At 34.3% G+C, this 24,883-nt stretch overlaps 1 protein-coding gene and 1 non-coding gene across 4 annotated transcripts in view; one reads left to right on the forward strand and one right to left on the reverse strand.

Moving 5' to 3' along the window:
- Positions 1 to 24,883, reverse strand: part of ERR (estrogen-related receptor) — a 69,222-nt gene that overhangs the window by 43,366 nt on the left and 973 nt on the right. The window contains exon 2 of one of the 3 annotated variants that reach the window (XM_065365573.1): positions 16,295 to 16,422. The exons of 1 other annotated variant lie outside the window; for it this stretch is intronic. In XM_065365573.1, coding sequence (XP_065221645.1) covers positions 16,295 to 16,348 — 54 coding nt within the window. In that variant the 5' untranslated portion in view covers positions 16,349 to 16,422. Of the gene's footprint in view, positions 1 to 9,977; positions 10,518 to 16,294; positions 16,423 to 24,883 lie in introns of those variants that run through there. One more of the 3 variants, XM_065365574.1, reaches the window with a different exon arrangement.
- On the forward strand, positions 15,984 to 16,055 carry TRNAA-CGC (transfer RNA alanine (anticodon CGC)). The gene has a single exon. It is a non-coding gene; the product is annotated as a tRNA-Ala (tRNA).

The following is a 24,883-nucleotide window of genomic DNA, read 5'->3' on the forward strand; positions in this document are numbered from 1 at the left end:
TAAAATTATTACTCTGTTTTCTGCGATGGAAAAAGTAAAATGGAAATATCAAGTCATTCTTGAAAAATTCATTCGTTCAGATCACATCGGGTTGACAAAGATCTGACATTTTTATTGAAATAGTCTGTAAGTTATTTTTGTTTGATCACTTCGCTCGTAAATAATTCAGACATCAAACTCGGGCTCGTTCATTTTGTTTCTCGAGTTAATCAGATCGAAGAAGATTTTTTTGAAAAATTGGACCAAAAAAACTATTTTTTTAAATTTTATTAACAGCGGATCTCAAAATTTTCAAAAATAATTTCGGGGCTTCAATATAAGAGTCAATGAAACTGTTCGGGATTAGTTTACAACATCAGACTAAACCAAACGAAGGGGAAGGAGGAGGCCGGACAAAGGTGACAGCTTACTTCTTCAATAGAAGCAAAATTCATTTCCACTTGAAATTGGAATCCAACACCGAATTTCCGATCCCCTTGATTTTGCACTTCACCTTTTGACAGAGCAAACTCGCATCTCAAACTCGTATCTGCTAATTACAACCGATCGTTTCACTCAAACCACCATTACTTTATATAATCATACAAGCTCACGACTCAGCAAATCTAAAAGACCTCGAGAACAGGTACACAAATAATTTCCAGCATTCGTACGAATTCACGTCACGATATCAAGAAGATCTCAGGTTCAGCAGAGTACTTCGCTTCATAAATGCAGTAAACAAACGCAACGAGAACATTATGATTACCGCATAACGGTGATAAATTCGAAGAATTCGAACTTTGAAAGAAGAAAAAAATCAAAAGATTAGGTACAAATCACCATCACGCCGCCCTCGTTGAACATTTATCAGCAAAAACGTCAATTTTCAAAAGCTTTAATACTCAAACCGGTTCGAATGGATTAAAATCTCACGGAGAAAGAAGAGAGAGGCAATTAATGCACATAGATGAAGGGGTGTGGGGTGAATTTAACCTATACGATGATCGGTGTCTAAGGTCAAGAACCATTTTCGTCTAAAAGTGATCATATCGATCGCTTTTCCTTGAAAAGATCAATGATTTATGAGATCTGAGCAAAAGTCGATGATAGAAATGAAAATTCGACGATTTTTCTCTTGTTCCTTATTGATTAGTATAGGATCATTGGGTGGAAACAGGCTCTTTTTTGTGACACCGGTTAGCCTTCGTTAACGGGTTTTTAAAAAATCATTTCATACGAGTATGTGTGTTTTCAAAATGTACTCGTAACTCGTACATTCAGCTGTGGCTCGATATTATGAAACCAGTTCTCGGGTGTAATTTCACTCGTACGTATATTTACACCCGATATACGCGTGAAAATTGAAAGAAAATCGTACGTACGATAAAATTGTCTAGCTGGAAAATGCAGCCTGACGCCGTGGGTGGTACGTAAATTGAAATATTATCGTTTTACGTAATTCCGTATAAACATTTGTTGTATAGTACGACGAGTATTTATACACAGTTGGTTGAATAAATAACTTCCATATATAAAACCATTTTCGAACAGATATCGGTAACGTTAACGGGACAGTTACAAATTTACGACGACGGTACCTCGGAGATTTCAATCTGCCCGAAAATCTTCGCCCCCTGTGTACGTACCTACCTAAGCTACTCGTCGTAATAACAATGGCATTTTATAGAGTACTGCAGCAGTTCGCAGAACAAATTTCCGATTATACGTAGTTGTTAATTTCATAAAAGCGACCCTGGTTTCTGCTACTCTGCTACCCCTACAGGTGATTTTATTCCTCGATGATTGATTATCGTTGTCGTAACGATCGTTGATTGTGTTCGGTGCAGGTGAGATTACAACTTTCGGTAAACAGATCACCAGCGATTTGCGAGTTCGTCGATACGAGAAATGAATTTTTAACTGACTGGTTGCTAATACTCGTATATGGTAATGATTTTTTAATGGTGAAAAATTCAAGGTACTTGTCGAAGTAATTAGAAGAAATTATAGAATGAATTTCCTACTTCGACAGCCGAGAGTAAATTCGACCCGAAATGCTGGTTTCCTTCAACGTGACTTTTTCAAACAACCGTCTAGTAATCTATAAGGATGTCCCTTTTTTTTTTTTGACCATTATGGTCTTTTGACGAGCATCCAGGAAGTAAATATTCGAGACGTGACCTTTCATCATAATAGATCCCTTTTCGTCGTCGTTTGTTCTCCTTCACACAAAGATATCGAGTAGGTATATCGAAACAAAACCCGGACCGTTTTCATGTTTTTAATGCACAAGAATTACAATTTTATTAGCACCGGCGGTAACATCTTTCTAGACCCAATACTTGCCTTTGATGCGATGAATATTAAAGACGACCAAAAAAAAAAAAAAAGGAAAGAAAAAAGAATACTCGATAATGTACATAGATGACTCGTTAATTTATGCCTACCTGTAATATAAATAAAATACCCAGCGAGGGTTGTTCAAATTGTTATAATGTTTTTCAGTTTACTACTGATTCGTCGATTTCGCTTTTAATAAAACGTTAATATTATTCCTGTCCCTCTATTACAGGCTATTTGAAATTTTTTAGAAGGTAACGTAGTACTCGTGAGCATAGTAAGTTCATAAAATGTTCTTATTAAGAATACCAAAAAATTACTCTACTTATACAACAATATACAAGCCACCCTGCCCTCTTCAACCCCCCCCCCCCAATCGATAATGAAAATCGAAAAAAAATGATCGGTCGAATTAAAAAATGCGAGTAGGTCAACTTCAGGTAGATAATATTTGTCAATCTCAATCAAATTCAAATCAGCTTTTGCCTTTTATTACTGCTTTAGGTCAATTTTACTTTCTTTTAGTTGGTTTTTGTCAACTTTGGCCAAGTTCTGCAGACTTAAAATCAATTTCAACAAGTTTTTGATGACATTGAGTTGACTAAAGTCAACCTGAAATCCTAAAATGAATAGAAATTGGCCCACGATTGATCAAAATTAACCAAATGCTACTCTGAAGTTGATCAAAAATCAACTCAACTTCACAAAAATTGATTGAAATGATTTGAAGTTAGCTGAGTCAACTCAAGTTGGAGTAAAAGTGGATGAAATAAGCCATCCAAAATCAAACCAAAATTGATTAAAATTAATTGAACTCAATTTAAAGTTCACAAATTTTGACAAAATTTATAATCAATTCAACTTTTACTTTTTATCAACTTCAGGTTAATTTTAGTTGACTTTGGTCAACTTCTGTAGACCAAGAGTCAACATCACCAAGCGTTTAATGGCTTTAAGTTTGCTCAAATCAACCTGAAATTCTAAAATGAACTGAAATTGATTCAAAATTGATTAAAATCAACCAAAGCTAATCTGAAGTTGACTTAAACTCAACCCGACGTTGCATGAAATTGATCGAAGTGATCTGAAGGCAACGAAAGTCAACTCAAAATAGCATAATGTCAATGAAAGTCAACTAAAGTAGAACCAAAATTGATTGAAATCAACTAAATTCAATCCAATGTTGATAAATGTTGACAGTAGTTGATAGAATATAACCTAAATCAACTCTCAATTCACTTTCTGTGTAATTTTGTGCCAACTTGAGTTCACTCGAATTGGCTTCAAATTACTTCAATCAATTTCATACAAATTCAGATCACATTTGGTCAACTTTTGTCAACTTTAGATTATTCAAGTTTAATCAATTTTCGCCAATTTTAATTTAATTTAGTCAACTTACTTCTATATTTTACTTTAGGTCAACTTGTGCTTAGTTGAGTTTAAACCAATTACATAAATTAATTTTATGTGACTTTAAGTTGACCTTTGCCATCTTTTGTCAATTTTATATTAGCTTTAGTCAGTTTTCGTCCACTTTTAGTTGACTTTGAATGAATTTAGGTAAACTTGAGTCAACTTTGGTTGACTTTTTATCAATTTCATTAATTTTATGCAACTATGGGTTAGGTACCTTTAGTCGACTTCGGATTGGATTTAGTCAATTTCAGTTCATTCCGCGTTTATTCAAGGCTGACTTCCATCAATTCTAAGTAACTTCAAATTAATCATTATTGATCTTTTACTAACATTAGTTGACTTTTGTTAACTTTGGGTCAACTTGAAAGAACTTTAATTGACTGAAATTGACATTCCTAAATTTCAGTTCTAATTTTTTGAAAAAAACAACGTTTTGTAAATTCAAATCAGAGAGCTCAAAAAAGTTCTATTTCTACATACAAAATATTACAGCTCTGATTGATAATCTGTTTTCTTTCAATTGAAGAAGCTAAGCTACCCACGAGTTGTTTCTTTAGATGAATTCTAGATCCCAACATAATTTCAAGTGAGATTCAATTTGAAAATTGATGACGAAGTACAAAAAACTTTAAAAACGTGGATTTTGAAAATACTTATCTCCATTTAAAAACAGTTTTAACACAAAAAACTCTAATAACTTGAGTAAAAAATCCTTCTAGGCGTCATTTTTTTCGCAATGGAAAACCACAGGAGGCTCCAAACGATCCTCATATTTTTTTCTGTAACTTTTCGATACACCAGTTGACCAAACCTTGAAAAATTGATAATAAACCGAATCTCGAACTATACGGGAATTTTCCTATACCTTATGTTCATTCGAATTTTTCGCCATATTGGTTATGGTAGGTATATAGGTATCGGCAGAAATGTCCTTGTGGTTAGTTTTGAGAACCAATATAGGTACTATAGTCAAATATTGATAGAGTAAGTAAACGAAACGTGCTATGGGTAGATTAATATAGCAACGTATGTCGCCTATGTATGTCGCTTCAGCTCAAAGACATACCACGCTAGGAGCATCTTCTGATTCGATAATCATTTTCGAAAAAAAAAAAACTTCACCAAGAAGTGACATAAATCATAAATACGTATAAAGTTGGGTAGGTAGATTGGTGGGTATGGGCTGGTGTTGTGGAAGAAATGTTTAGTCATATTGCAAGATACCTTCTCATCGCTGCTTTGGGATTGGGTTGGCTCGCCAGCTTAATTACACGATGAGGAGGGATTCATTAGCAGCAGACACTACTTTCATGATTAACGTCGGCTTACGAGCGAGGTAACTCGTTGCATTTATGACCAAGAATAGTATGTTGCTGGTATAGCTATACTCTGCTGCAGTCAGCACACCGGTAAGTATCTGGTCCACCCGGTACAATCTCCCTCCAGCATAAAAGTCGACTTCTTTTTATAATTTTTTTCAATGCAGAGCAACATGCAGCTCACGAATAGGTATTTCTTTCGTATTACCAGGTACGTACTTGATTCGTTTGCCAGCATCGTCGCAGCATCTCGTCAACAAAAATCTGTGTATGCTTTTTGTTGCCTTTCGATCTGCTCAGATGCAGCAACCTATGCCACTAATAATACATTGTACGAGTATGTGAAGCTGATGTTAAATACTCGAATGCAATATTGTAATTATCATGGTCGAGTATCATCATCATTGTCTAAGGCCAAGCGACCTCACCAGTTAAATTAGTCTAGTGGTCATCGATATATTCAACGTGTCATGTTATCCTCTTCCTCTCTCTTCTCTGCCGATATTTCTTTTTTCGAAGCAATTACACTCGTCGCATATGTCAGTATATATTTTTACAAACAAACCGAATTGGTTTGTCACTGAAATTCAATCATGTGTATACATTGTTGCGTGATTCTAGCAAAAAAAAAAAAAAAACTAATTGCGTTTTCATGTTTTGTTTAAATTTCTATCCAGTCTGGACGTAAAGGTCGCCCGTTTTAAATTTTAATTGACGTATAATATCAAAGTCGTACTACATGGTACGTCGCTGGGCTGCAATTTTGCACCCTATGGATGTGTAGAGGAACAGCATCGCGTTGCAATGTTGCAAATTAAATCTTCGTACCATGACAATTACGTTGTCGAGTATACTAATTGATGAGCAAACGCGTAGAATATTGCCCAGATGAAGAATTTCAACGAGTTTTTTTTTTCTGCTTTTTGCGTTGTACTGTATACAAAGTTTTCATTACGAGTGCATTTTCCGCCTTTTTTTTATGCTTCCTATGTATCATCGCGACAATGGTAAAATGTTAATTGAAAATGTATACGCGAAGTGCACCTTACTGGCTTCGTTTTGTTCGGGTAGTTGTTTCTTCATTTTTTTTCCTTTTTTGAATTGCACGATATGGTTTATTTTATGCGGTGTTTTTCGCGGTTCGTGAGGTGGAATAATTTTTTCTAAGGGAAAAACCTCAGCGTCTTGGCTCCAATGAGTTGATTCAAGTAGAGCGGAAGATACATATTATAGGATAGTGTTTTTTTCACTTCGTATTGAAAATTTGAATAAGATCAGAAAGGTCAAAATCATTTTCAGGAATTCGTCCACTTCCTCCTAAAAATCATATCTGGGAGGAGGGAGGGTGAAACTGTGAGTAAATTTGGTAAATATTTTAAAAATGGGCTTAAAATCTGCACGTATATTTTTCTCGAAAAAATTACAAAGCTCTCAATTTCTATTTAAATTTTTTCAAAACCTCATGAATGTGAAAATGTACTCTCGAGTGCATACAAAAGTTTACCACAACGGAGCAATCTGATACCTCTGAAACGATTTACAATTTAACATACGATCAAAGTGTTTTGAAATCCTCCAAGCAACATGCTCCAAACGGCTGATAGGAGATTAATCAAATTTAATTAGCTAAACTGTTTTGTTTATGTGTTAAAAAATGTGCATCACTTTCGCAAATGTTCGCCAGCGAAATTGTGCCAGCGCATAGTGCCAAGTATATTTTACATCATTTTCCCCCCTGAATGGTTATTTTTTTGTAATTTTTCACCAAGACGTTGAAAATTATCGTCATAGCCCTCACCTCGAAATAAAGGTGAAGTTCAGTTAGAAGAATTTTCAATCGTACATAAACGTAACAGGCGCGGATATAGGTATTAATTTGAGACAAATTGGGTTTAAAATTTGAAAAAAAATCGTCTAATTGAAGAGTCTACCTGATGAGAAAGGAAATGTTAATTATAGGGGAAAAACATGAAGTGGCCGGATGTAATTGGAAATACATGCTGAATTTTTAATTCATCCTTTCACACTTATAAATTTGATTCGTATCAATTTTTTTCTCATTTTTTTACCCGATTTGAAAAATTCAAGTATTCCGATCCAATGTTTCCAGAAAATTTCCCGTTTCATTATTTCTAAAAAAAATCACCAATTAGCAAAAGCTCATTCAAGGATAGAATATTTGAATAAATTTCAAGCTTACATAATTTTCAAGACTGAAATTTTAACCACATTCGTAAGTATTTACATCGTTGCCATGATTTGTCGAGAATTTTTTTTGAATAACGAATCCCAACAATTAACACTTATGTTTCACAATGAATGTTCACTGATTGAATTGATTTTCACTTGTGTTGCTAAAATTTTTACATTTGGCACAAATGACTTGAAAATTTAAAAAAAATTATAGATACTTAGGTAATTTTAGCAATAAAATGAATTTTAAATTTTCCAGAGCTGAGCCTGATGAGCAATTATGAGAATTGAGAGTCAGTAAACCTTCTCGCTCGAAATGAAATTCTCTCCCCCCCCCCATCTCCTAGTTAATTCAACTTGATGAGTATTTTACCAATTTTCTCTTTAAAAAACCATGGTTTTTGAAAAATTCAAATAAAATCAAAGATTTTTTTGACATTTAAACTTCTTGCCAACGTGAATAAAAAATTCAATGATCTTGAAGATTTATGATTTCTGGACAAATTCTCTGAGGAATTGTCCTGCTTGAATCCTCAAAAAATGATGAAAAATAACTGAAAGAAAAACTATACTGAGAAAAACGAACAAAAAAATCACCACCAGAATAATCTTCGATCGAAAAACACATTTCAGGTACAAAAATTAATTCCCAATTTAAAAAGCTCAATTTTTTTCAAAAAAACTGATTAGTTATTTTATTTGTTTAAAAGAAGAAAAATCTGATTTATCTGCCGAATCATCATTTCATTGATCGATTTTCAAATTGAAAAGTCACAAATTTTCGATTCATTGAAAAAATGTAAGAAAAAAAAGAAAATCATGAGAAATGTTTTCAAATTTTCTAAAAAATTATTGTTACGGTAATTTTCCTGACAACCCACGACATAGATACAAGCTGGCCATTTCTTCCTTCAAAATACAAAACTTTCATACCTCATTAAAAAAATCGATGATCAAGATATCGATAACATCGAATAAAAATATCGATATTGCGAATATCGAAAGTCGATATCCTTCATTTAGAGTAGTTTGACAGAAATTTTGCTTTTCATTCGATTCATGTGATCTTTCACCATTTTTCGTCAAACTTTTACGTCAGAGTCAGACCACAAATTCTTCATTTGAATTAGAATTACGTATTAAAATTGCATACTCGTAATTTTCCAATTTCAATTTCATTCCTTTTCATTTGCTTATATTCATTTTGAAATGATTCACATTTTTTTTTCAATTGAAAAGAAAATAAGGCCAAAAGCCTAAATTAAAATGCAGAAACCCTTCTCCATACGACGTTTTTCATTTCTCAAAATGAGTTACACAATATCAGGTACGTGAATTTGAATCATGACAAGACGATCGATGGCAAAGGCATCTGGGACACCCTATATAAACTTGTGGCAACACAATTTCGCGACATTTTCTATCTTTTGAAACATTCTCAAATACTCGAGTCAACAAAAACACCTAAAATTTCCACAATAATTCACATCTGTATAAATTTCAAGCACTATAGGTGACACGATTAAAATGAAATTCACTTATCAATATTCTAAAAACAATCTCAACACTCGACATTCTACCACTTGACGATAAAAGAAACACTCCAGCACCGCCCACTTAAGGATAAAACCATCTTGGAAGATTTTTTTATCCCTAGTAACATCCAATGTACCGGCATCAGCATTACATTAGCACATCTGTCAGATCAGTCAGATGACAATCCTGCTCACCACACACCACACACATTTCCACCTTCGAGCAAGTTCCCACGAAAGGACTCCACATTGCACATCCGTATCGTAATATCGTATTTTCCAGCATGCAGTTAGGTATAGGTAAGGTACCTACTTCTGAAATGAAAACGATAGGCTGATACATGACAAGTCGAAGCGAACGCAGTAAGCATTATAGCTGTTGACGGTATAAAAATGTGAAATCAAAACACAGACATAGGTAATTTATACGATCAACTTCCTACATAGAAAAAAAATTACTCGTCGAAGTACTTATACCGAGTATTAAAGAATAAATAATGAGTACACTACGAGCTGATACTTGGCTTACAGTATTCGGAATTAGAAGCGGAAAAACTCTCTTTCTCTCTCACTCCAACACCACTATCAACAAAAACTCCATAGTTTTTAACCCCTAAGTCTAACATTTAACAAGCCTGCATAATTAAACCGCATTAAACCAACAATATACTATATTTTTCAACTTAATTAGAATATACCGTGTGTCTCTCTATAAATGGAAACACAATAAGGCAGCAGCGATCATCAGCCTGATGATGAGGAGCAATCAGCAAAGGGTGGAGGGGAAAAGGATATACTCATAGTACCAGTACCTCGCGTTACACAATTATTTAATTATTAACCGCGTCGATCGAGTATGTTATCAATACTATATTGTGTTTTTATTTGAAAAAAAATTGTTGATTCACGATGATAATATGTAATAATCTAATTATATTCCAATAATGTAATAGTACCTATCTTTTCCTTAATAGCCTATAATGTGTAATAATGAAAGGGATTCCAAAATTAAATAATTAAATACCAATCACAAGTGGAAGTTCACGATGATAAGCTGAATGTACCTAGCTCATTATTACCTATTATGTAATCGAACTGAGTAAACTTTTAAATCAGACCGAATTTTTTCGAGATAAACAAAAAATAAAATGACAGAATACCAATGATGAGTTATAAAAGGCACACTCACCACATCGACCATCCAATTTTCCATCATTTGGGTAAACTTGTAGTATCAAAAAACTGACCAACAAAATGAGCTGGATAAGCCCAGACGAAACGTACAGAAAAAATCACTCCACAAGCCACGATATCGTAGCACCAAAAAAATCGAATTAGAAAAACATTTATGTCATTTTGTAAAATTTAATTTCTAGCCTTTAAACTTGCGCTAAAAGGGTTAAAAACAATAATAAAACTGATTAAATAACTCGTCTTCTAACGCATAATGCGAGATGAAAAAATCGAATACGGAGACGTCGAAATGTGTTACGTTACGGTAATGAAATTAGTTAAGCAGGATTTCGACGAATTTGAGAAAAAAAATTTCAAGATGAATAAAATTGAACCATTCGGCGCGAGAATTGAAATAAAATAAAATCTCGACGGCGAATCGAAAATTTCAAAAAATCGTGTATACTACGATTACCCGGACCGACCAAAAGATACGAAAACAACCGCCAGTTAAGGAGCTGAACTTGAACTGAGCGACGAAGGCTGAAGGTTTCGTCTAGTGCGACTGTGCGTCTGTATGTGTGCGTGTACCCGTAATGATTACAGCTCTGTGAGATCGGTGTATGGTGCGGCGCTGGATTAGCGAGCAGCGAGTTGCCATACATTCGTGTGTGTACACTGTACACTGTATAGTGTATAGTGCCTGGCCTATACACAGTATACTCTCCGCAGTGTACAATGCGAATGTGTCTGAATATACCCTTTTGTATGTAGTATACCGCGACCGAAACATACTACACATTCGAGTATTATAGTATCGGGGAGCGAAAAGCTGCAAATACATTCGCAAAACGCATGTATGTACCACGTCATACGAACCCATGTACACAAATATCACTATCGAAGGTACCTAACCCACCTATACTCAAGCTGGGCTGCATTGGCTGCAAACTGCAGAGACTAGAGAGCTGCTAGAGTTTCCTCATTTCTCTCCAATGGAGCCTTTCGTATCTCTTCTCTCAATATTTACAGCATTACAGCTTCAGCTTCAGCATTTCAGACTTGCTCACTTTCCTTCATTCTATTCCTACAATCCTACATATTACATTGCAATCGTTACAGAGATATAAATTATCGACCATCAGTATAAGTAAGAGCTGAGAGCATCGAACACCACCAAAAAATTGCAAACAGAGTGTCCTCCTATCTGATATCTGCCATACACCGAGGTCTTATGGTACTCAACTTGGATCTCAAAATTCCCGCAGGGGACGGGGGGTAGACTACATTCCTTGCCACGAGGATGAGGCCTGCCCTTTTCTGGGATCTTGGGGGTAGAGGTAAACTATATACCTTGCCACGATATTGAGGTAGCCTTTTTTGAAAGAATAATTTTCAAAATGGTATCTCAACATTTCCAAGGGGGAAGGGGTAGGCTATATACCTTGTCACGAGGATGAGGCCTGCCCTTTTCTGGGATAATGGGAGCAGAGGTGAACTATGTACCTCGCCACGAGGATTTCGGGGGCAGAGGTAAACTATATACCTCGCCATGAGGATTAGATCTGTCATTTTCTGGGATCTCGTGGGCAGGGGTAACCGCCGTAACCGGTGAACGCCTTGCCACGAGGATGAAGCCTGACCTTTTCTGGGATCTTGGGGGCAGAGGTAAACTATATACCTTGCCACGAGGATGAGGTAAAGCCTTTTTTAAAAGAATAATTTTCAAAATGGGATCTCAACATTTCCAAGGGGGAAGGGGTAGGCTACATACCTTGTCACGAGTTGAGGCCTGCCCTTTTCTGGGATAATGGGAGCAGAGGTAAACTATGTACCTTGTCACGAGGATTAGACCTGTAATTTTCTGGGATCTCGTGGGCAGAGGTAACCAGTGAACACCTTGAAACGAGGATGAGCCCTGCATTTTTCCACAAATTAATTTTCGAGGTGGGATCTCACATTCCAAAGATCGGAAGGGATATACATACATATACCTATCTTGCCACAAGGATGAGGCCTGCCTTTTTCAACAAATTAATTTTCAAACTGTGGTTTCGATACTGTGGTTTCGACTCCTCTGCCAACTGCCAAGCGAGGAATAAAAAGGTCCCAAATTTTGATAAATTAAAACTCAAACCGGTTTTAAAAATCTAGTGGCATAAAGATGAAGGCGATAACTTGATAAGTTCAAATATATTGGTTGATTTTTTCAGATTCGAGCACGGTTGAAATACCAGAAAAATTGAAGATGACTTTCGGCGCATTGTTTTTCAGGTTTTTGAGGGGAATAAGCGAGAAATCCTCATTTATTTTTTGAAAACATTTCCACGTGCCCCTCCAGCTTTCAATTTTAGAACCTCTCAGCTCTTCAACTCCTGTACAGGCTGTACATACCTCTATGTACTTCTGAAAATGCTCAACAATTTTTAAAATTTGGTTTCCTTCTGAAAGTTTATTTTTGAAAATTGTAATGAAATTTGCAAGCAAACCACTACAACCATCTGTCTCAGATTTAAATGTTTTTAAAAATACATTCAGAAAGAGCTAGAGCATGTCGAAAATCCTGAAACTCAAGATTTTAGCAACTCAAGTCCAAAAAAATATTGATAAGTATGCTCCAAAAATTAATGAAAAAATAACATCTTTGCAGAATTGAGTTGAAAAGTTGGTTTTTTCGCTAACTCCAAATGCAGGGCCGGTACTCAATTTTTTCAACAAAAAAAAAGTAAGTAATTCTGTCCACCAAAAAAGTTTTTAAAAATAGCCAAAAAGTAAGAAGAAAATTACAAAACGTGAGTAAAACATTTTCATGCAGAAAATTAATTTGAATAACATTTTATGCAAAAAAAATTACGAAACAAAATATTTCAATCGAAATCTGATAATGAAACTCAATCAAAACTTCGGCACTTTTAGCATTAAAAAAAGCAGAACCTTTTGAAAATTATTGATAAAAAAGAGAGATATTTTTGGGTCATTTCACGTCAATTGAACCAAGAAGTGGTAGGGGGGTTCGGCGATTTTTTTGAAATTTTTCCTGTGGAAAGACGTTTTGAAGGGATGATCAAAATTCGAAAAAATTCAAAAAAATAAATAAACAAAATTTTTATTTTTTTGTTGTGAACTTGTGAGTGTAATTTTTATCATCTTTTTCATGAAATACGCCAGAAAGAGGTCAAAATAAGACAACTGAATTTTAAACTTTGTTTGATGTTTGAAATTGAAAATTGAATTTTTTCGAATTTTGATTTTTTTGTGAGGAGTTTATTTCATCGAGTGAAAGGGTTTTTACAACTTTCTCAACAGATACGTAAAAATAGGGGTCAAAAATGGGTCAACTTCACCTATCAAAACTTTTTTTCATGTTTTAAATCAAAAAATTGTATTTTTTCGCAAACTTAAAATTTTTTAAAATCAACTTTGCAGCATGGTATTACCCCAAGTTTTTAATATTATGTTGTTCAGCAATAGCATGAAAAGTTGTCTATAATATATTTTTTTCAGAATTTTTGAGAGTCGGAACGATATGAAAACTACGTTTTGAAACTTTTCGAGCTAATTTTTTGTACGAAAAATGTGGCAACACTGATTTTCATGATATCACCAAAAAGCCTTTCAAAACCCCTAACTATGGGAAAATGTTCCATTTTGGTAGGTATCGCGGTTATCGAGTAATCCACTGCTGAAATGGATGATATTTTAGGTTCACTGAAAACTTTGACACCCCCTGGCTGCCTTTAAGAATGGGCTAGAGGGTTGCGATTTGCTCCATTGGTCATTCCTTCGGAAGGTCTTTCCACAGGAAAAATTTCAAAAAAATCGCTGAACCCCCCTACCACTTCTTGGTCCAATTGACGTGTACCTAATGACCCTTTTGCAACGTTTTGACAAGAAAGTGAGACAATTTAGCAATTTTTTGGCGAAAAGACAAATTTTGTTGGTACTTTTGCAAAGCAGCAACAATTTTATGCTAATACAAAAAAACGAGACTTTATGGAATTTTTGACACATGACGAGACTTTTCACTACATGTATTAAAGCAAGGCTTTTTAGCAATTTTTGACAAAATTTTGAGTAAAAATTTGACACTTTTACAATGAAAAAAAAAAGGAAAATTTTTTGTCACTCGTAAAAAAGCGAGAATTTTTAGCCTTTTTGGAGAAATGAGTGAAATTTTTTTTTAATTTTTGGCAGAAAGCAAGACTCAGTTTTTAAAAATAAAGTGAGAATTTTTAGAATTTTTCGCCAAAAAAAAAACGACAATTATTATCAATTTTCAGCAAGAAACGAGTTCTTTCAACCAATTTGTTAAAAGATAGCAATTTTTGGCAGAAAACGAGAGTTGGACAATCTGAATTTTTGAGACACTTTTTTTAATGAACTTCAGTACTTTACTAAAAGGAAAAAATTACCAAAAGTTACCAATTATTATTTTCACAGTGTGTTATATTTTTTGCTTCAAACCACTTGAAAAATTTGAGAGGTACGTAGTTATCAAATCATCAAAATCTAAGGTAGGTACCTATTTTCTATTAAATTATTTCCCCTCTCTCTCATGTCACAAGTAGATTTTATTTCTGACTACAAATACCAATAATTTCAATTTTTAACAGAAAATTTGTTGGGTTGACCATCTAGATGGGAAGAAATAGTCAAATCGAAAGTTTACATATATTTTCAATCTTTCATAAAAATTTCAAATTGACTTTTCTCAAGCGATTTCCACTCAAATTTTATCAGCAATGTTTTGAGTACTCGAGTGTGGTGCTTCAATATGGAACAAAAAATCAAACATATCTCTCTCTCTCTTTTAACCAACTTTCATTTCGAAATGAATTACCTAATCATATGACAACGTAATCTTAGAAAGAAATAGAAAAAAAAATGGTATTGAAGGGATAAAAAAATGAAACCTGCCAATCTGATTTATTTTCAATCAAAATGTACTTCATGTCAAATTTCCAACTTTATTTTTGATTATTCCACTTTTTTTTCAGAATTACCATTAAATAAAACCTTCTTGGAAAAAGATTGCAACTTAGTTTCTGCCGTCTTTCTCAAAATAGACGAGTTTTACCTCTTTTTTTTTTTTGGTTATTCTTACTTACACATCGATGTATTGAAGCAAAAAACAAACCCAAAGACAAGAAGACGTGAAACGTCGTACAGTCGACTTTAAAACTTAACAAGACATTTCCAATTAACTATACTGACAAGTGTTCAATATTTTCCACAATATTATTTCGCGCAGATCGAAGACGACAGGTTCGTATCAATCAAGAAAATTGGTAAACAAATAAGAACGCTGTTATTTTCACGAAAACACATCAGTATTTGAAATGCTCCAAAACGAGGTAAAATTTCGAGCTCACGAGTGATTTTACCCCGAAATGAATAAAATACACCTACCTACCCAATTACCCATACTGAACAAATTTGGATACTTGTGCAGCTCTGCCTGGCAAAATAACGCCCCCTGTTCGATTGAATCGAGCCCTGGTACAATATAAAAGGGTCATACACGTTCCTAAATTTTCAAAACGGTGGAGATAACATTTTGCTGCATCTTATACAAAAGCCTTCACCATCCTGGCCACACGCCATACAATTTAGTTTCAAAAATTCAAGGTCTCGCTCCGCACATTTCCACATTAATGATCCGAAAAACGTTATCGTAGCCTTGAACTTTATTGTCAGTATGAAACGAAAGTTCGAAAAAAATTCGCCATACGCTAGTTTCTCATAAGCTACAAAAAAGCAAAACCAGTTTCTTATACATAATATATCGATATTATCATATTCGAATTACGATACGAGAAACAATAATTTTTTATGTAAGTAGTCGAGACTGTCGAGTACAGTAGATAAAAAAAAATTATTAGGTAGGTACTACGAACGCGCATCCGCGAAGAGTAACTCGATCATTATATTGTCGGATACATTTAGCGTTGGCGAGAATGGCAACAGTGTGTAACGCGCCGCCAACGTTTCTGTACGCAGATTTCGACCAACTTTCAATGAAGGGGGTGTAACTCAGCGGTAGAGTGTCCGCTTCGCATGCGGAAAGTCCTGGGTTCAAGTCCCAGTACCTCCATATTTTTGAAAATTTTTTACACTTTTTTCGCTGTAAATCGATTCTACGTAAATTATTACACCCGAATACACCTTTTTCTTCGCGTTTCCGACATGCTAAATAATTTTTAACGTCTAAATACGAAAAATGAAATTACAGGGATGATGGAAAAAATACCCTAAGCACGCGATTCGCGATGTATAAAATTTTAAAAATACGAATTAACATAAGGAAATTTTTTTTTAAATCTTTAAACTCACTTTTAATTTATTTTCCATGAGAACTCGATCCTTCAATGACGTTTCCATTGGCATTTTGTTGAGCAAACAAAAAAAAATGATTGTGTAATCTTCGAGCTGAGTTTTACGTATATGCTACATTTTAAAACCTAAAACAAAATTTGAAAAAAAATGGGTAAACAGAAAAATCACAAAATTACTACGAGATAAAAAAATGAAATTTTCGATGACGCAGAAATTTTATCCTTATTTTTGGAATCGTGATGAGATTACTACTCGTAAATCAGAATACAATAATGACGATAATGCAGAAGCCATAAAATTACACCAGAACGACGATGAATATTCAACGAATCTGAATTTGTTTTTTATCATCGATGATCCAAATGTACGACAAACTAGGTGAAAATTACACTTGTCATTTTGTAACTTTCAATACACAACAGTAATTAATAAATGAGATAGTTCGTGGAAAAATTCGATACCTATGAGAATAGCCAAGTATCGACACAAGGGTAATTTTATATGTACATTATGAAAATAAATGGAGGCTCATTTTTCTACTGATCCAATTTGTATTGAATAAATTCACAGTCACAGCTCTCTTGATTTTTTGACCAGGTGTTTTCCCCCGAGTAAGTTCTTTTATTACATGATGATGAATACATACAGGAAAATCTGGGTCGAAAATTTAACCAGTGTTACAGGCTCTTTCAAAAAATTTTAGTTCACAAAATGTGGAGCCTGAGTTTTACTTGCGTCACAAGGTACACATAATAATGCAAATACACGTAAAATGCCAATTGTTTCTCAATTTGTAATTTCGTATTTTATCAAATAAAAATACAAGCACGAGGCTCGAACTCATTTTTTTTTTTCAAGTAACATTTAGTAGCCAAAAAGTTAAAAAAAAAAGTAACCAAAAAAATAGAAGACGTGAGAAAAACATTTTAAAGCAGAAAAAAAGTCACAAAAAAGCCAAAACATTTCATTTGAAAATTGAAAAAAAAGGACTTTTTGGCAATCACTGGCAAAAAATTAAGCTTTTTTTTAAATTTTTAAAAGTGAACTGTCATTTCACAAATTTTTAGTAATAAAACAAAAAGAGAGATTTTGACAGTTTTGGCAAAAAAATCAAGCATTTTTGGCAATTTTTGGACACAAAGCGAGACTTTTGGGCAAATTTTGAAAAAAAAAGGGAAATACCAATTTGAAATTTTAATTTTTCACAAAGAAGTGACATACAACACATTTTGGAAATTCTGACAAAGAGACAAATTGAACTTGAACTTAGCTGAAGTAATTCAAAACTATAGGATGACCAAAAAAAGAGTTGATTTTGGTATTTTTGAGCAGAGTGCACCAAAAAAGTCCGGAGTGGGTGTGAGACTACTCCAAGACAAAGCTTAGCAAATTTATTCGTTTCTCTCTAAAGCATTACAGGTTGAAGGTTGAGGATTGTCTTCAAGACATTAAAAATGTGCACAGGATGACCCATTTGCAACAATCCAAAACTTTTTGCTCAAAATATCATCCAAAACAATGTTTGCCCCCCCCCTCTCAAAAAAATATGAACGAACACACAACTGATAGAAAATTTTATGCTCTACAATTTCGTTCATCATCATTTTTTTGGCAAAAATATTTTTTTTTCTTCAAAAATCAAAATATAGATAGATAGAATATTGAAGTTCCCACCAGCAGGATGTGCTTAGTTTGCATCTGGGGGGGGGGGAGGCTCTGATTTTCAAATTTAAATATTTGAATCAAAATTAGAAAGCTCAATTTTACTGCACGATTTCTTTTTGGGACATTCTACGTAAATTAAATACGAACTCGATCATTTTCTTTCTTAGTTTTTTTTTTTTTTTTCATGTAACCTCCTTTCTCTTTTTATCACAAAATCTGAAATCGAATAAATTTCAATTCTGCGAAAAAAAATCGCATACTCAATAAAACACGTTATCAGAAATTTTTCATCGGAATTAAAAAATTCTAAAATACTTTTCATAAAAAAAAAAGAAAGAAAAAAGAAAACTTTAGATAAAATGCACATTATCATCGTATTGATAAAATACATTATTTATCAGTATTTTCAGGCAAAAATAATCGAAGAATCGAACGTAAAACCGACATAATATTAATTAACAATCTGCCAATTATGAAAAATACGTTAATTGATGCAATAGCCTTATGATATTAGCAAACGTTATCATCTCAAGTTCGTTTCCATGCGTAATTCGCATACTCCAAATCATAAAATGATAAAAAGCTCACCATAATCTACCTTTACCTATGCCCTACACAGACGAGGAGACAAGGCAATATAAGTTGATTTTTCATCTATCGATATACCTCTAGGATGGTGCCCATGCCCACTCCCTTGAAGAAGAAAAAAAACATCGAAACAAGTTAAACCCCCTGGAGCTGTAGCATTCCAATACGAGAGAACCCAATATTTCTAAAATGAAAAAGATTAGGGCTTCAAGTCAAGAACTGAAAACCATCGCCGCGAATTAATTTTGTTAATGGTGGTAAAAAATTAATGCATAAAAAATTCACCGATATAAAGTTGCACATAGAGTGTGCTCAGGGGGTGACAGGGGGCAGGGGGCGGGTGAAAGAGAGAGAATCGGAACTGCGGAACGTTTAATAATTCAAAGATAGAAGAAAGAGGAAGGAACAAATAGCAATCGTAGATGTACGAGGAAGGGTAAGGGGGTACACAGCTGTCCTTGGCCGTGGCCTCCAAATAAGCGTAAAGCGATATTGATTGCGAGCCGCCTTTATACAACACACACACACACACACACACACACACACACACACACACACACTTACCCACATTCACACACCATCACCAAAACATCATTACGTACACTACAATACAACCGAACGAGTCGTGACGTCACAGTCAACGCAATCATCAAGGTAAATTATGAGCGGTGAAGTGGGGAGGTAAAAGGGAGGTTTTAAAAAACGAAAAAAAAAACTTGGCCAAGGAGAGGTAGAGGGCGAGGGTGAAGAAAATGAAGATCCGATGCATCGCTGCTTCGTTCGCGCCGCTGAGCTGAATACGATTCTTGGCAACGTTGCTCGCGGTGCTAAAAGCGGAAAAACTCGCAGGATGCGAGTACACTATTCGGTAACATCGCATTCGCCCATAATAAATTTTTCTCAACGGGGAAAGTTCGAGCACGATTTTTCCGACTGTGGAAAATATACGAGCGAGATCCGAGGCGGACGCGACGCGCTGGTGCTTTCGTCATCGGAAACCGTTTCATTTTCAAAATATACTCAAAAGGGTACCTTGTTTAATACCCTGCTGGGCTATTATTTCGTAAAAACAGAGATAACGCGGAGCGGCCAAAATATACACCTATACATCTATCTCTCCTAAGCCTCGTATTGTCTGCAATAAAAACCAATAATAAAATATTAAAGTGGCTTATGTTTTCGTTAGCTTTTCTCCACATCGAGCTATAAACACTTCGTTTGTATGTGCCACATAGCAATACACACACGCAGTTGAAAACTTCAAACACAATCGTTATCTTTTTTTGAATTGATTTTTTCCCTTTTCATTTCTAAAAATACTTATTTGGAATTCAATAGAGACGTAGTCGAAAGAGGAATCTATTTCGAATCAATTTTTATTGCAGTTTTGAGGCTATGTGGTGTGGGTACTACGCCTGCGCCTATATAGGGACAGAATTTCTAAAACAAGTATCCTCACAGTTTCTTGGAGAACCTTTTCTTTTGACCAAAAAAGCTCTTCAACATGATGGTCATCTTCGAAATTGAAAGAATAATGAATTAAGCGTACAAATTTTAACAGTGGATTGGGATTCGAAATAAACCGTTGAAATTTGATAACCTCAAAACAGAATATTATTTAGAGTGAAAGCTCAACTTTTAATAATGCATGAAAAAAATGAAAAGCTGTACTCAAAAGTTTTAGAAATTACAGCGAAGACCTCAAATAACTTTTCAAAACGGAATTTTGACTCTTTTGGACTGCCTAAGCCAAGGGTATCCTATTTTGATCCAAATTCAAAAATATTTAAAAAAACAAACGGGTACATTAATGTGGAATTGAATTTCAAAGTCATCGAGTCAGGGGGTTCAAAACCTGAAATAGCACATTTTCAACCGTCACAGTATCCAAAAATGGAAAAACACAACTTTTTTTTTCAAAAATGTCCTACTTTGAGGGCTCCTGGCGCAGTACCCCGTACGGACAGGAAGCTCAACATTTTCCTGGGTATAGTCTCCCATTCAAATTAAAACTTCCTGAAATTGTTTTTAAAAATACGGGACATGTTTTTTCATTGTTTTCATTCCATCGTACCTATAAAATGAGCTCAAGTTCTGTATAGTTGAAATTAGCATAGGGTGTCTAAAAAATTTCAAAATCAAAATGCAGGTCTTTTATACAAAATCAAGTTTTTACAAAAAGGACATAACCAGCATTGCGGCACCATTTGAACAATGAATAATTGGACATCCTGACTTGACTAGTGACTATTCCATGTTCTCCCTCGCACGATAGTTTTCCTTACAAGGAAAATATCTCAATCACCACAAAGAATTTTGAATCTAAGAAAAAAGAATCGAAAAAGTACACCAAAATACACCATCAGTAAAAATTTCAGGTGCTGAAATCCATTTTTCGAATCTAGGCGAATTTTCAGGGAGTCTAACAAAATTTCTCCGAAGAAATGCAGTACTTTTACAGTACCTTTTGCATTACCCTATTTTTTTATCCAGCTTACACCGACCCCTCCCCCCCAAGAAAAAATATATTTTTGAACTGGTTGGAATTTGTCGATAAAATTTTTACATGTATGTACTTATTAATTTAACAAGTGTTGCCATCTTTTGAGGTACAAAATGAACATTTTTTTTTAAATTTTCACCAATTAATTCATTTTGAGGTTGGCTTTTAAAAAATTTCAAATCAATAATTCTGAGAAAAAATACAGTACTTTTCAGGCAAAATGCAGTACTTTGCAGTACTTGCAGTACCGAGGATTTCAAAATGCATACTTTTACAGTACTTGCAGTACCTGCAGTACCTGTTAGACACCCTGATTTTTAAAATTCAAATTTCGGCTATATCTCATGCAAAAATCAAAATTTAATCAAATTGACATAAAAAACTGAAATTTGGTTTGTACGCTATTTTTAATCTGCCGAGTCAATTGGTGATGGTTTCGAACTGTTCTGGAGCCTCTAGTGGATTTTCGAATTCTCCAGTTTTCAAAAAAATGCTGTAAGTTGGGGTGAAAATGAAATTCAACGCGTATAAACCCAGATTTGCCACGTTTGCGACCCTTTCAAATCCAAAATTTTTTCGAGCGATTATTTAGAACCGGCGAAAATCCACTGGAGGCTCCAGAACAGTTCGAAACTATCACCAATCGACTCGGAAGGTCGAAAATAGTGTAACGAGCAAATTTCATCCTTTTTTGATCACATGTTTGCAAACGACGGATTCCTTAATTTTTTGAAAAAATAATCGCTGGAGACAACTTTGGATTGGAACCGGCATAGACGATCGAAAAGGTCACAGTGATATTGAATCGAGGTTTACAAGTGCTTTATAGCTTTTTTTTTTTTGAAAAATGGAGAACTTAAAATTTACTGGAAACTCCAGAGCGGTTGGATTGGAACCGGCACAGATCGATTTTGAAAACGAGAGCCTAAATCGATCGAAAAGGTCACAGTGATATTGAATCCAAGTTTACAAGTGCTTTATAGCCTTTTTTTTTTTTTTTTTTTTTTTTTGAAAACTGGAGAATTCAAAATTTACTGGAAACTCCAGAACGGTTCGAAACCATCACCAAGCGACTCGGAATTCAAAAATAGGGCACAAACCAAATTTCAGGTTTTTATGTCAATGTGATCAAATTTTGATAATTACGTTTTTTTTTGTGCGAAATGGGACAAATTTGAATTTTCAAAAATTTGCCTAAAACCGAAAAATAGATTTCCGCACCTGAAATTTTCGTTGGTGGGGTATTTTGGGATCCTCTTCCGATTCTCTTCCGTCCAGTTCAATTTTCAAACTCATTGAAGATTTTAGACAGGATCGTCTACGATATTTTTGTGGGTGGGGGGAGGGGGGTTGAATGGAATGGAAGGGGAGGGATTCGAAAAAAGTTGTGGTTTACAACAAAGAACCGCAGAAAAAAATTGGTCTTTGGTTCAATTACCCATTTTGAAAAATATAAATTGCTGATTTTTTTTTTTTTTTTCATTTGAATAAATAATACCAAGCAGAAGATTGTTTGATAAAGAAAATTTATAGCTTCAGATTTCAAGTTTAAGTTTTGCCCAATTTTTTCAGAGGTTTATTTTTTTTTTAATGTTTTTCCCCAGAAAATATATGTTTTAATGTCATCGCAGGCGAAGCAATTGAAATTCAAATCGTGGAAGGAAAAAAATAGAAATTTTCTCCCTCTTTTCTGTTTTATATTCTTAATTTTGTAACAATAATTGTGTGGTACTTATAACTGTTATAACATAACCCAATGAAAAACTAATAGAGTAATCCTTTTTTTTATCTATTACGAAGTCATAAATCAGACTGTATTAGTAATGATGACTTTTGAAGCTTCGAATATGACTAAGATAGAGAATTTTTCGCAACTATGGCAATTAAAATAATTGATAGGTAATCTGATAAACTTGAAGTGATTAAAATATAGTACGTAGATACAGTATAACACATTCATTCCTAAAGACTGGACATTAAACATCTAGGTGAAGATAATCATTTAAAAATGAATGTGAATACTTCAAAACTTTCTGCTATAATAATCATTAATACCAATACAGACTGGATTTACAAAAAAAAAAAGGAAATTTTTCTCAAAGTTATTAGGATTATTCTAAACTTACGGTAGGCACGTTTTAACCCTCTGAATGCACAGGGCGCGAAATCCGCGCCTCTCAAATTTTTTACCACCGCTGCAATTTAAGTAATGAGAGTAGGGGCCCCAACGGTCGGGCGCTTCAATTCGGGTATTATTGTGAACTACTAGTGACCAATTGTCCTTTTTCAAAACCAGGGGTTTTCAATATGCTGAATTTTAAATAAAAGGGTGGCTAAAAGTCAGTTAACGTTATCAAAAACCACATTTTCGCATGTAGGTCGAGAACGGAGCCTCCTAGAGAAAAACTAATGACATTGATCTGAAAGGAAATTTTATTCTCTACAATTTTGATCATAACTATTTTTTTCGTAGGATGTACGGTTTGCCCAGAAAATCAACTTTTTTGTCAAACAAGATGAATTCGAAAATTTTGAATTCAAATGTAAAACCAGCAAAGTTAGTAAAATGATGTTCAATTGTTCACAATGGCGAGCAAAGATAAGGAGATGTTTGAAAACAATGACGTTGTGTTTAATAGTCCTACTTTACCCCACAGAACGAGCATGACAAACAAACGTGACGAAAACAGCGGAGAAATGACTACAAAACCAGTTATTCGCCACCCACCCTTCAGCAGCAAAACTCTCTATCTTCTAATTGCCATAGCTCGGGTTAGAGGAAACGAATCGAGGTGGGATTTGCGGCATTCAAAAGGGATAAAATAGGGCTACAAATTACTTTCATGTAGAAGTTTCGTTTCGGTCTCCAGATTGATCTCAAAATTGAAATTTTGCAGAGGCGCGGATTTCGCGCCTTGTGCATTGTGCGTTATAGGTACAAGTGTGCACTCACAGGGTTAATAAACGTTAAAAATCCGAATAATTTAATTAAAAAGAAAAACTCATTCTAAATTACTGGGATTGTTGGGCATTTTACACGGTAGGTAATCAAAACATAGTATACCTAACATGACTGATAAAAATTCAGCTCATAATCTTAAATCCCGATTATAAAAAGAAGGTAGGTAAAATTTCACTCGACGAAAAACACACCTATTTTAATGACCGAGACAAAATGAAAATGATTGATAAAATTTCTCAGTACCTACAGCTGCAAACACTAAATGCATGAAAAGTTGATTTTATGTAAGTATTATTATTGAATTACATATTTACATTCACGTCGCATAGCCAGATTACATAATATTATCACTCGAGCTCGACCAATAAGTCAAAATGACTTACTTACTCCGACATGAAAAATTGTGTAATGAAAATTAATTCGAAAATAAAAATGAATTATCGCATAAATAAATAATAAAAACGAGTAGGTTTGAATTCCGCTCTATATTGCCCATTGAGTACAATAAGTATTTACGATTAGCTTTCAGTTGTTGAATTTTGAAACGATGATGATGCCTACCCAGACGATAATAATTATCCGATTAATTGTACGGTTAGCGATCAAGTGACAACCTTGGAATCGATGCACAACTATTAATTAATTCAATTAAAAAAATTTATTTCTGCGAGAATAACTAAGTATAGTATGGCGTTTGAGAAAAATCGCAACGTATTTGAAAATTTTTCCAACAACAATGTGCATATGTGCGAGTGTGTGGAAATCGATGGTAACTGGTAAGGATTAAAGTTCAAAATAACATAAACCTTGAACTTGCCGATAAATCTAATTTTTTAACCCAAATCGCATGCGAAATTTCTTTGCAAAA

Source organism: Planococcus citri, chromosome 5, assembly GCF_950023065.1.
Source record: "Planococcus citri chromosome 5, ihPlaCitr1.1, whole genome shotgun sequence".
In the NCBI taxonomy this organism is placed as follows: Eukaryota; Metazoa; Arthropoda; class Insecta; order Hemiptera; family Pseudococcidae; genus Planococcus; species Planococcus citri.